Below are 13146 nucleotides of genomic sequence, written 5' to 3' on the forward strand. Positions count from 1 at the left end.
CACAGCCTATTTTATGGGGAAATGTCAGAGATTCTTGGCCTGGAGTGTGGTGGACACAATGGCTGACTTTGAGAGTTTGGGCAGTGGGAAAGCAGAGGGATCAGATCCTAGGAACTCTGTCAAGGACACAGTTTCTTAGTGGGGGAAAGCTGTGAATATACGACGAGCAGATAAATCCTCTATAGTGAGATTACAAATATTTAGATTCTTTTCTTACATCTACCAGAGTAATAGGGGGGTAGGGAGCTCTCTTGATCCATCTGATAACTTCCTTATGCCACCCTTCAGGATATGGTGCGCCGGGGGGAGATAATAGATGATGACATGGAGGATGAATTCTACCTCCGTCGCCTAGATGCTGGACTCTTCGTCCTGCAGCTCATCTGTTACATCATGGCAGAGATCTGCAATGCCAGTGTGCCCCAGGTAAAGACACACCCACTTCAGGCAAAGGATGGTATGCTCCCCTGGGCTTCCAGTCATGACATGCAGGGCTCGGATCCCCTCCTCTGCGTCTCATCCCTATTAGACCTTCTCTGAACTAGACTTTTATTTAAAGAAATCTCCTCCCATTCCATCAGTTCAGCAGCACCAGTGGTAGCAACCATGGAAGCACTGATGGGCCCAGAACACCTGCATTTTTACCACCGCCTCATCTAGACCAGCTGTGAGTTGGGTCAGCCGTCACAGATTTGGAAGTATTGCTGTCCTGTCTTACCACTGGAGGAGGTAGTGCAGTGGGTGCTGATTTCCCAAAAGGCTAGTGTAGGTATTGCCAAGGTCTCCCGTGAATTCCCACAGTAGCTGACTCTGACTAGGCACCTCTTTTAAACCATGTGCTATGCCCCAGTCCTTTGTGCACTCAAATATGGAGCTTAGTGGGCTGTGTGTGGGCACACCTTTTGCAAACCCATTGGGTGAGCCTTCCAGATCTTGCCTGGGTGCCCACTGAGAAGTGGGCTTCTGGAGGTGGATAGGAGTTAGTATGCTCAGGATTGCTGCACTCCCTCCCAGAAAATAAGCCATTCATGGTGAGGCGGTGCGTAGTTCTCTCTGCAGCTGTGTTGGGAATGACGTCTGTCTGTCCTCTCTTATTTGCCTGCCAGATTCGTCAGAGAGTCCATCAGATTCTGAACATGAGAGGCAGCTCCATCAAAATTGTTCGGCACATCATAAAAGGTGGGTTTCTCTTGCTCGCTGGTTTGTGGTACTCCCAGTCACGTGCCGTTGCCCAGGACCATCCTCCCTGAGCACAAGGAATAGACAGGGCTTGGTTCAGACTTAGCAAAGTTCTTGCTGAGTTCCTGAGTCATGTGCATCCTTTGGTGGCAGCAGCTGAGAGCTACAAAGTGGTGGCCCAGTGAACTGGGGAGGGAAAGGGTCCCTCTTGTGAGAGCTTTCCCTTGCTCTGCAGTGGCGTTCGCTGATATCTGCAGAGAGTCCCGGCCAGGCCTGTTGGTGGTGGCTGTAACATGGAGGTGAGAAAAGTGTCCACCTGAGGTGCCAGGCCATGGTGATGCAAGATGAGATGGTGCACCACTTCCCACGGGCGCACTCTTGTGTTTGAGATCTCAGATGTGAGAGAGAGTGTTCAGCATCTCTGGAAGTGTTGTGGAGTCTCCTCTTTCATTCCCGTGGCCCAGCACCTCACCATCTGTAGCATATCCGTGTCCCTAGTGTGTTAGTCGTGCTCTTAGCGACAGATTAATGTGGATTATGGCGTTGAAATGTTACTCTCCAGTTTTAAGATGTAGCTGTAGTGATTTGCAGTCCTAGTTTAATGTAGTGTTTGTAATGTATAATGCTTGTGTGAAATTAAAGCACGGCTAATTTGGGCTCTACCATCCCAGCACCTGCCTGCCCTGGTCCATCCCTTCTCTGCCCCAACGTAAACAGGCAGTTGAATTGAGGGAGAGGACAGATGCATGGCGGGCGGCGGAGATGATCATCTGCCATAAAACAGATCACCATTCCCGCTCTGACTTGCCACTCCAGGTGGCTGGTCTGTTGAGAGTCGGCTAAAACTGCTGTGAATTCCCTGACAACCCAGGATGCAGTTCCTTATCTTACCCTGTGGCTGTGGCTGAGTGACTCTGAGGAGCTACGTTGGTATCTGTGGGTGCCGGGGGATGAGCCTCTTCCTTCTGAGGGGAGGGGGGCTGATGGCAGTGTCTCGAAGGTAGCGTGAGGTTGTGAGCTGTGCCGTTATGAGTGCGTTGATCAGGGCTGTAGACAGTATTTTTTCAGTGACTGGTCCCTGAGAGTTCCCTGACACTGTTTAGGAAGGCAGCAAACCAGTCCCTGGTATCAAAAAGGTTGAGGAAAAACTGTTGGCGAGCAAAGATGCTGGCCTGTCCTTTCCAGCTGACGGTGTGGTGCCTACAGGGGGAGAGAGCAGCTGTTTCTCCCCACCCCTGTGCAGAGGGGAGGGCAAGGGAGTGAGAAGTGCACTGGTACCAGGGGGAGGAGATTAGGGAGTCCAGAGTCCTAAAACGATTCTTGCTGAGGGACCCCCGACGTGGTAAAGCAGCTGTGGTGCTGGCGGCAATGGTGCAGACGCCGCAGTGTTGGAATAGCGTGAGCTAAGCTGCGCTCCATGCTGGTGGAGTTTAGTTGTCAGCGGTCACACACATTGGGCCAAATTCATCCTTGGTGTCACTCCACTGATTTAACAGGAGTTACACCAGGAATGAAGTTGGCCCGTGGTCTCCAGGCAGGGGAAAGCTGCCTGCCAGTTGGGGTATTGGGTTTCGTCTTGGGGGGAGGGGGGGGTCTTCTGAAACACTGGCCCTGAGTGTCCCCCTTGAGAGGCTTGAGAGAGGGGAGGGGGGGGTTTCCAGACAGTGGCACGGCAGGAGTAGGAACCCTGTGCTGCCAAGTGGAGTAACCAGCCCTGTGGATAGAGCCCTTGATGAAGTACCCCGGCCCAGGGTCGGGCTCACTCTCGGGAGGGGGTGAGGTCTGGGATCGCCCCTTCATTGCATAGTCTTGCTTCTCACTCCGTGTGGTTCTCTTGTTCCATTTTTATTTTCTAGTTTTGCATGCTAATTAGGTGCCTGCTTTTTAGTTTGATTTTATGGCCTACATATTCTCCATGTTTCTCTGGCAGCCTGGCAGCTGATGGGTCCCTGGGGATTGCTGAGAATTGCTTATGATGCAAGTGAAGCAGTAGACCTCTCTTCCTAGGGGGAGGCGTGGGCAGGGGAGTGGCGGCTCACTGCTGACTGGCCAGGCTGCCCCTGGCCGGTTCTCTGAAGATCAAGCCTCACTTACAGCTAGAGTGTTCGTATGCTCCTCGGGGCTCCGGAAGTACTTGGGCTGGGAGGGAGCAGATTTTGGAATGGAAGCTTGGCCTAGTGGATAGAGCACTGGACTGGGATGCAGGGGACCTGGGTTCTGTTCATGGCTCTGCTTCTGGCCTGCTGGGTTACCTTGCCCGCCCTGTGCCTCAGTTTCCCCATCTGTAAAATGAGATTAATGACCCTTGGCAAAGCACTTTGAGACCTACTGGTGAAAAGTGCTGTATTAAATCTAGGTGGTGGTGGTGGTGGTATTATTTAAGCGGATCTCCCATGGAGGAACAATTGTATAAATAGGGACATTTGCCCTTACTATGAGGAACTTGGACTGTTGATTTATGATCAATAGAGGGGCCATTCTGTCCTCTCTCCGCCCCCTCATTGTGCCATTGCCCCAGCCCCCATGTGTGCCCTCACATGGCCTCAGAATGATGTCCTGATTGTGGGCACGGCATCCAAAGCACCTCGATAGATGCACTGTAGATGCTGCGGTGATGGGCACACTATTAAGATAGCTAGGAGAGAGGAATGTGTTTTAAAGGTTAAACTAATGCCTGTTCTGTGCTTAACTAAAGAGAAAAGGCAAATGCTTTATAACTGCACAAAATTTGGCTCATGTTCCCTCAGCGTATGTTCTCTGCTGCTTCCAATATCCTCTGCTAACCCTGGAAATATTTCCCTATTGATTGGGACTGTTCTGTAACCATTGTATTTTCTTTTGTCTAATGAAGCAGAAGCCAGTCTTAGGCACCTTCCGTTTGCACAGCAGCAGCAGTGTGCACGGCTCTGTGTAAGTGCTGGCCAAGCAGCAGTTCACACACACAAATGGTAGCCATTTAAATAAATACATTACAAAAACCACTTGCTCACTGGGTAATTAAAAAAAAAAAAAAGCTTGACTCTGATTCTTTTATCTGCTTTTTTCCACATCCGCTGTTAGTGACCTAATAAACAATTTCCCAGCAAGTCATTGTGATGTTTCGTCTTACAGTGCTGAATGCTTAGGAGAAAAAAAGAAAAAAGTGCTGAGCTTTCGGGGAAAATCTGTGACTTGGTCTCGCTGACTCCGGTGACGGGGTATGGCTTAGTGACCCCTGTGGCAATGACATCGCTTGAGGCAAATGCTGCAGCTGCTTTTTCCTTGAACAAACCCTTAATAACCGAGCTGTGATCCTGCTCCATAGATTCTACCGTTCTGTAGAGAAATGCCCAGAGCTTCCTGCTTGAAGTCTGCAGATCTGAGTAGCCTGGTGTTGTCCTACTGCTACCCCCCCATGCAGTACTCTCGGGGCTGGAGTCCCTCCTTGCACTTGGACAGTTTGGAAGGTGGCAGGGTGCAGTGGCATTAAGGAGAGTTGTCCTGGGGCCGTTAGTGAACAAAGACAATCACAATGGCTGTGTCCATCTCAGAGGCACTCAGTCTGACGAAGCACAGGGAAATGGCCAGCTCAGGGGCAGAGCCTGCACCTCCACTTATTTCCCTGCGGGGACACTGGCAGTATGTGGAAAGCACTCAGGAATAAATACCTGAGCCGCGTTCTCTCATAGCTGGGTGCTTTCTCCTGGAGAAACAACACTCCCCTTTCCACAGCTAAGCACCTGCCCTTGGTCCCCTACAGGAGATAAGTGTTAAGAGTGGGCTGGACTGGCACTGTCTGCAAGACGCAACCCTCTGCTAAGCCAGGCAGGGATGTGATTGAGGGCCTCACAGCAGAGAGAGGGCATGGACTGCCAGGGGAGCCGGAGCCTCACTCCATCAGCCCTTACACTCAGTGCAAGCTCATCGCAGCTGGAACAGCATCTGATCCGCTAACCGCCAGGGGTGTTCTCTGCTTTGTGCAGGGGAGCCCTCTGTCATCGGGTGCTCCCCCGCCTCCTGGCACCCGGGATGCAAGTCAGACGGACCCACTAGCAGCAAGCCTTGGTGGCATCGGTCGTCTCTTGTTGCAGAGACTGTAGCGGTTTATAAATATTAAGCAGATTTATCCCCGAGGCCTTGGCAAAGAGCTCTCTGCTTTGTTTGTGGAGACCGTGAGAGTGCATGAGGAAAGGCTCCCACACCAGCTAGCTTCTCCGTCTCCAGCCTTTCCAGTGCTCTTCTAATAAAGGCTTTGCTGGAGCTCAGAAGCATGCAGCAGTGCTGAACACACACACACTAACGCACGCGTTCTGCTGCGGTTTGCCAGTCAGACACTGACTACTATCTGTTCTGTGTGTTTGCTGACAAGGGGGGGAGAGAGAGGAGCCAGACCTGGAAAACACCAGCCTAGGCAGGCTGCTTCCCGAGCCACTGAAATGCTTGTGTCTTCAGCCCCAACTCTGCCTTTGGTTTCTACCGGTGTGTAAAGTGCCGGGTGACGTGCCTCTGGCTTGGACCCTGTTGGGGTGGCGGCTCCCCACGGGGACAGTTCCTAAACTGTCACCTCTCCAGATGATGAGACTAGGGAATGGACTTGGGGCTGGCAAGCTCCGGTCTCCTGTTGTCTGTTGTGCTAAGCGCTGAGGAAGAAGAGTAGTGCCCCATCCTTTCCAAAAACAAAACCAAAAACCCTGGTAATGAGTCAGTAGATGTTTAAAATGCAAAGTTTTAATCCCCAGGAAAATAAATCCAGCACTGTCCCTTGGCTAAATCTCAGTCAGGCATTGAAGGGAGTTACACACAGACCAGGATACAAGTCCAGGTTCTGGGGTGATGTCACTGCAATAGGGGAGGCTTATCTGCCGTCAGCGTCTTGCTCAGAGCCTGGTTTTGTTTTTCTGCAGAGTACGCAGAGAACATCGGGGATGGGAAGAACCAGGAGTTCCGGGAGAGCGAGCAGAAGCGGATTCTGGAGCTGTTGGAGAATTTCTGAGAACTCGGGGTTTGAAATCTTTGTGTCTCACTGCGAGGACGCAGCCAGCACGCTCCCTGTCTCTGCTGAGCCTCTCGACCACCGGCTGCACTGCAGAAATGACTTTTCCGATAAACCATTTCTAACGGGGATTTTTGAGACATTAAAGTTCATTTTTTCATTTCTTGTTTGAAATTTTCTGCAGAGGGACCTCGGCGCGGGCATGAGAGTGTAGGGCCTATCCTAACGCAGCTTCATGCTGCGTCCTCTCTCCTGCATGCTGCAGGCCCATGAGCACAGCCTGAGGTGATTCGTCAGCAGACCATGTCGGAAGAAAAGCAGAGTAGAGGGGATGCCTGCTTAGCTCGGGGGATTGAGAGTCAGACACTCGCCTCCAGGCTGCAGGGCAGTGTTGGTCAGGAATGTTACCACATTTCAGCAGCTGTGTGATAGTCTCAGACAAGTTCCATGTGACACAAGCTTCCGTAAGTGGCCCTGGGTGCTCTTGTTGCAGGACTGAATGGGCCATGGAGACCGAATTCCCCTCTTCTAGGGTTGTACCTGGGGTTAAGCTAAAAGGAGCAGAGGAGAGTGCACTTCTGCGTTGGGTTGGTGGTGCCCCTCCACAGCTCCCCCTCCTGTTTCAACCTATTTTAACCCCTGTTCTGTGGATAAACAGGACTCAGGCTCCTGAGGCTTACATCAGTGCTGGTGAAATGGGAGAACTGCTCCAAAGGCAGACTCTCCCAGCTGCATCGAGCAGGTCTCTGTTCCTTTCCAGGGAGTCACGGCAGGGGCGGGTGAGTTGCCTGTGCATCGCTGATTGCAAAGAAGCTGACCATAGCCCTTTTCTCTCTCGCCCTTCTTCTTGAACAGTGTAATTCCAGGTGTCAGCCACCAAACCCAACCATTTCTCTGAGCAGCGGCTCCCAGCTGGGACAGAAGACTGCTGAGAATGTTCTTGCTTCCTTTTCTGTGCTGCTCGAGTTAATGACGGTCATCACAAAACAGCAGAGCTCTAGCAAGTGGGGCCGTGCCTAATTTAGAGAGATTTGCATGCTGGCAGCATTCATTTTTTATCTCAGAAAAATGTATTGTCAGGGAAGCTTAAAGGCTTCCTTCAATCATGACTTCAGTAGGCACGGCTGGCCTGGGTGGTATTGAATGCCATTATTTAGGGGATCAACATGGTTTCAGCAGCTGCACAAAGCTGCAGAAATATATTTTTGGTGCAGAAATTATCTGTTTTGCCTGTTATCCTCCCTCCTCCTTGACCCCCTTCATAAAAGAGAATTTTTAACCCTATTCTCTGAGATGGTTTGGGTCCTGATGTTGCTGTATCCTGGAATTCTTCCCTTTCCACTCCATAGACTGAATCTCTGCTTGCATCTGGCCCCTGAACTTTAATACTGGAAGATGACTTGTTGGAAACCAGGTGGTTCTTCGAGTGCTTGCTCATGTCCATTCCATGTCAGGTGCGTGTGCACCACGTGCACCGGTGCCAGATATGTTTCCCTCATTGGTATCCGTAGGGCTGGCTGTAGCACTGATATAAGGGCGCCGCCAGCCCCTCCTCCCTCTGTTCCTTCCTACCACCCATGATGGTGCTGGAACGTCCTCTTGCCTCGGCAAGCTCTTTTAATCCAGTGGTTCGTTCTTGTAGTTGTAGTGTACATAGTTAAAAGTTCGTTAGTTTAGCTCTTAGTTTACCTGTTATATCGTAGATACGACCCCACGGGGGACATAGCCCCAGGGACAGGGCATGCCCCAGTCCCCGGGCTTCAAACCTTGCACGTCGTGCAAGAAGCCTCTGCCAGTGATTGACCCTCACCGGAGCTGCCTGAAGTGCCTGGGAAGGCTCACGTGTGAGATAAGGGCAGGATCTGTCCGGGGCTCAGACCTCGCACTAAAAGAGAACAGGACATTAGACTGAGAGCACTTCCCATGGAGTCGGCTCTTAGAGCAGCCTCCGAGCCGGTTGTTCAGACTTGTGCCGAGTACATCAGCATCCGTGCGGAGCGCCCCTCTGGCCCTGAGTACCTCCCGGCACCAATCGCCACACTGGTGCCTAAAGCAGCATAAGAAGACACGTGCTGGGAGAGGGGGCTCGCCGACACCAAGGAGGGACAAAAGGGGCACAGGAGACGAGACCATGCCAGGCAGCTCATCTTCACCGGCACTCGGGCTGGTGGCAGCCTCACCCCTGGGAGTTCCCAGCCCCATCCTGGGCTCAGCGCTGACTGAAGCGTTCCTGGCTCAGGTCCCGATGCAGGACATCTGCAGAGCCATGACATGGTCATTTGTCCACACCTTCCATCCCACTGAGCTCTGACTCCCCAGACCTGGGACACTGCAGGCTTTGGCAGAGCGTTGTTGCAGTCCGCAGGTCTGAACTCCTGGCCCACCTCCAGCGACACTGCTTGTGAGTCGTCGGCCCTGGAATGGACGTGAGCAAGCACTCGAAGAAGAAAGAACGGTTACTAACCTTCCGTAACTGCCGCTTTTCGAGATGTTGCTCATGGCCGTTCCACAACCCACCCTCCTTCCCTTCTGTCGGAGTTCCAGCAAGAAGGGACTGAGAAGGAAGAGGGGCTGGTGGCACCCCTTATACCGGCGCACGTGTGTGTGATGCCAGCGGGTGCTAGAGCTGGCCCTACGGATGCTACTGGGGGAAAAAACCTCCAGCACGTGGCGCACACACACCTGGCATGGGGTGGACATGAGCAACACTCAGAGAACAACGGTCACAAAAGGTCAGTAAACGTTCTCCCCTTCATTCAGCTGCACTTGCACTAGAAAGACGCGGATGCAGGAGAGGGAAACGAGGAGCTGGGGGGGAGGAGACGTCGTATCGAGAGGAACCTGTCTGAAAAGTCAGAGCTACGTGGTTTTAAAAAGGAGAGACCTGGTTTTGCATATGTTGAGTAGAAAAGGGTGCAGTGAAGTATTGAATCCAGGACCAGGTTTTGGTGTTCACAGACAATTGTGCACCTAATCTGCACTCAGCTACTGCAGCTGCGTTCACACACACGGGAGCCATGTGCACAAAGTACCAGAATTGGCCATTCCTGTGCACAGGGACCCACGTTGTGCCTTAATCACAGTCATTGTGGGTGCGAGCTAGGTGCACATTCTGTGCAGTCGCACCCTCACCTCTGCTTCCTACCGGAGGGACAAGATTGACCCACCGTGGTTTTGGCAGGAACGAGAGCAGCTGTCCCATCGCACTGCTGTGGGTGGAGTGGCCTTAATTTACCACTGTCTAGTAATGGTTTTCCTTGAATTCTTTGTAGCCTTACAAGTGTGGAGACTCAGGACTGGGCCATACAAAGGGCTCTCTGCTCCGCCGGTTACTGGCCGCAAACAGTACGGCCGTGCTGCAGGTAGCAGCGTTAGCGAAGGCGTGCAGTGAACGTTTCACAGCCTCTCTCTTTGTGAATTGTTCTCTTGACTCTATTAGCTATTCACCAGCTACATTTAAGTCTGTAGATCGCTCGGCATCGAATTCTTGCAGCCAGCCATGTTTGCTGTAGTTTGGCCCCGTGATAGTTTCTGTTCCCTGAGTAGACGAGTCACTCCTAGAACTGGGATCTGGTGCAAGTTCTCCTGCATGTGAGAGCTATAGGAGCCCCTTTCCGTGTGGGTTCTCATTTGCTCACGTGGCTGTTTCCGCAGTCGGTTATGCCCATGAATTCCTTCTCTGGGTATCACGGAAGGGGGAAATGGGCAAAGGGAATTAAACGTTTTCTTCCAGTGAACATTGGTGGGAAGCGCTGTGAGGTGACGAGGAGCTGAATTCTCAGGTCAGTGTTCAGGCTTCGTCTTGCGTTGCTCTGGTATGCCTCCTGGCGGCTGTCTGAGATACAGATGCTGCTATCACAGCGTTAGGGTCAGTGTTAGATACGCACCTGCCACTTGGAAGTGGGGATAGCTAGAGATTAGGACCTTGGTTCTGGACTGCAAAGCTGGGAAAACTAGCCCGTTGAGAAACACACAGTATAAAAGGGGGCGGGGGGAGAGGTTCTTTGGGTGGTGCAGAGACACCAAAATGGCCCACAGTCTGCCTCCCCTGCAGCCACGAGTGCAGGGTTGTGGCTGAGGAAGTGAGCCGTGGCTGCAGCTCGGGGTGTTCTGTCTGTTCCAAGCTGCTGCACAGACTGGTTGACGATTGCAACAGTGAGTGAATTAGAGCAGCCTTGAGGCTGCTCTGACTTACACCAGAACTGGGGAGGTGTAACGCCAGCTTTCTCCCTCTTCTCCCGCCTCGTTCTTGCACGAGTTTGGCTGGAATGTGAATCAGGGCCCAGGCCCAGGGATGGGTGGGAGCTGTAATGCATTATCTGCAGAGCCGTTAGCCCAGGCAGCTGGGCTGCCACTGAGCACCCTTATCTGACCCATCAAACCATCAGAGTCACAAGCAGCCTGACTGAGAAGTCACTGGAAGCACAAACAGGGCTTGGGGAAGGGAGTAAATTCAGCAGATTTTTCACTCTCCTTTTTTCAAATGAAAGAAATGTCTGAGGGGATTATAAAAAGTTAAAATGCCAGTGCTTATCTGAGCTCAAAGCAATCTCCGTGTCTCCTCTTTGTGATAGATTATGAGAGTGCTCCAGATGTTACTGAGGTATTAGCATAGAGCTTGTTATCTTGGTACAGGCTTTCTTAAACCAGGGGAGTTATTCTGCTGCAAAAGGAATAGAAAGGGAAGAACCTCATTGCACGTCCTATTGGGCTTCATGGTCTGTGACCCAGGGCTGCCCTCTGCCCTCTGAGGGCCATGTGGAAATCTTTACTTAGAACCCTGGAAAGGTGGGAACTGGAGGGAAACTATCTTGCACAAATATCCCCGCGTGTCTGAAGCGTTGGTGACTCCGGTGAGGCCATAGAAGGTTCCGACATTTGGAGCAACTAGGCACCAGCCCCCCTTGAAGAGAACGTCACAGGACCCTGGCTCCTCTCTGGGCTGTTGCTCAAGATCTGCCAAAGAAGAGTGTGCATCTGCGGGGTGATTTCTGGGTCCTCTCCAGGCTGGTCCTCATGCCTGAAGAACTGCCCAGCACATAAATATCTTGCGTGAACAAACAAAGTCTTGTGGGGCTGGGAACTCCTCCTCCCATCTGCAGTAAATGCTCATGAGGTGAGGGAGCTGCAGTGCAAGAGGAATGGCTGCAATAAATTGTGGTCTGAGTTTGGGGCCTCCGGTGAGCTGAGCTTCTCCACCGGCGGGACTGGCACATGCAGTGTCTGGGCACTTGCTTCTTTCAACTTCTAATGGCCATGGTAGAATAGCCAAGAGGATTCCCTCCAGCAACATGCCAGGTTCCTCTCTACGCACCTGTGTGTCCGGAAAATCAGCCTCTTACCACAGGGCCAGGTGTGAGATGCCTGCTCCTCCGCACCCTCTCTTGTTAAGATAATTCTTCAGCTGCTGCTGCAGGCCAGGTCACTTTTGCATTAATGTTGAGTCTCGTGGGACAGCCGTGGAGGTGCAAAGCCGAGTGTGATGAGTCCGGGCAGCTCTGGGTGAACATCCTTATTGTGTCTGGGGGAGGTGAAAGGGCTGAGCTAATAATAACCTTGTGGATTCTAAAGCGGGGGATTTGTGCTCCGGTTAACGTGTCTTGGTTTGTGGACCCTGGGTTAAAGTCCAGAGGGGAATACAACAGTAGCTGTGCTAACAATACATCGACAGAAGGGCTGTGTGTGTGAAATGCGTTCTATTCATACTGCTAACCTGAAATCCCAAACAACTGCCCCACTGTGTGAGCTGCGATGGGAGGTGATGAAGAACCGTTTCTCACCGAGGAAATAAGCCAGGCTTCTCCTAGTTCGTTTATGGGCCTTTGCAGACACTTCAAGACCGCCCTGCAGCGTGCTCGGAAATACAAGCAAGTCCCGAATGTCAGGAGGAAGGAGTGCGAGAGAGACTTCCTCAAACTATCTGGAGTCGTCAGACCTCTCATCAGGAAGCCAGGAGAGAAACAGCCCCTGTCCATGGGGAAAAGGAGAGAGAGCAGAGACAGCCTCACGGGCAGAGCAAATTGCCTGTGATCCAGCCCCAAACATCGCCCTGGCGTGGCTGGATCTCGCTTGCCTGCGACAGATACCCAAAGGGCCTGTCTTTTATTGAACATCTGGGTCACGCCAGCAATGTCTGATTGAACTGGCATGGGAGGTGGCAGAGGAACGCTGCTGCTGTCTCCGGTCGTTACCCTGGCTGCAGATGGATTTTTATCTCTTCCTAGCAGAAGGCTTTGCACCAGCTTGTTGTGTAGGAAGGGCCTTGTGCTGGTGTCTGGGCCAAAACATACCGCCCCACTTCCTGTTGTGGAGCAGGTGATGTGCTGGGTGGTTGCACCCCCCAGCCCCAGAGGAGGCTGCATTGCACGGTGCAGTGTGGATCTAGTTTGTGAAATACGTTGGGGTTGCTGACGGGTACGGAGCTTTAGACCTGTGAGATTCGTACTGCCCTTAGTGCAGCACTTTGGCTAGTGTGAGGATGCTGGTCCACAGCACTGTGGCCGGGTGTCGGACTGAGCCACTGCACATGTGCAGGACTAAAGATGGATCTAGCCGTAACAACCAAGGGGCGTGTGGAGGGCAGGTAAAGCAGCTCTTAGTGAGGAGACTGGAGTTCTCGTGCCATGTCCAGGGTAATCCCCCTGGACTCCAGTCTGGCCTGCTGGAGTTTAACCAACACACACTGCGCAAGAGACCGGGAGGCAATCGCCACCCAGCCAGTGCTGGAGACAGCTAATTGAGCATGAAAAGACAGGGAGCTGAGCCAAGCTCTGTCTTCCCACCGGTGCAAACATGCTGGTTTCTAGTTGCCTAGCTCCACGCTGAGTTTATAAACCAAGGCCTCCGACGCAGGCCGCTTTAGAGAAGCCAGCCATGCATTGCTCACAAGTTGTCAGGCGTGGAGGACTGCAGGAGAGGGGTGGGGTGGGGGTTTTTCCACCTGTAATGTGCGCGATTGTTCTTTCTTGTGCTTTCCCTTCTCACCTGCACTATGG

At 52.3% G+C, this 13146-nt stretch overlaps 1 protein-coding gene across 2 annotated transcripts in view; it reads left to right on the top strand.

Moving 5' to 3' along the window:
• Positions 1 to 6338, top strand: part of CTNNBL1 (catenin beta like 1) — an 80542-nt gene extending 74204 nt beyond the window's left edge. Inside the window, exons 14-16 of one of the 2 annotated variants that reach the window (XM_067553942.1) lie at positions 289 to 426; positions 1107 to 1179; positions 6063 to 6311. In XM_067553942.1, coding sequence (XP_067410043.1) covers positions 289 to 426; positions 1107 to 1179; positions 6063 to 6151 — 300 coding nt within the window. In that variant the 3' untranslated portion in view covers positions 6152 to 6311. Of the gene's footprint in view, positions 1 to 288; positions 427 to 1106; positions 1180 to 6062 lie in introns of both variants that reach the window. The other variant, XM_067553943.1, reaches the window with a different exon arrangement.
• The last annotated feature ends 6808 nt before the right edge of the window (positions 6339 to 13146 follow it).

Source organism: Emydura macquarii, unplaced genomic scaffold, assembly GCF_026122565.2.
Source record: "Emydura macquarii macquarii isolate MOO-44397 ecotype Brisbane River unplaced genomic scaffold, CSIRO-AGI_Emac_v2 contig_1483, whole genome shotgun sequence".
NCBI lineage: Eukaryota > Metazoa > Chordata > Testudines > Chelidae > Emydura > Emydura macquarii.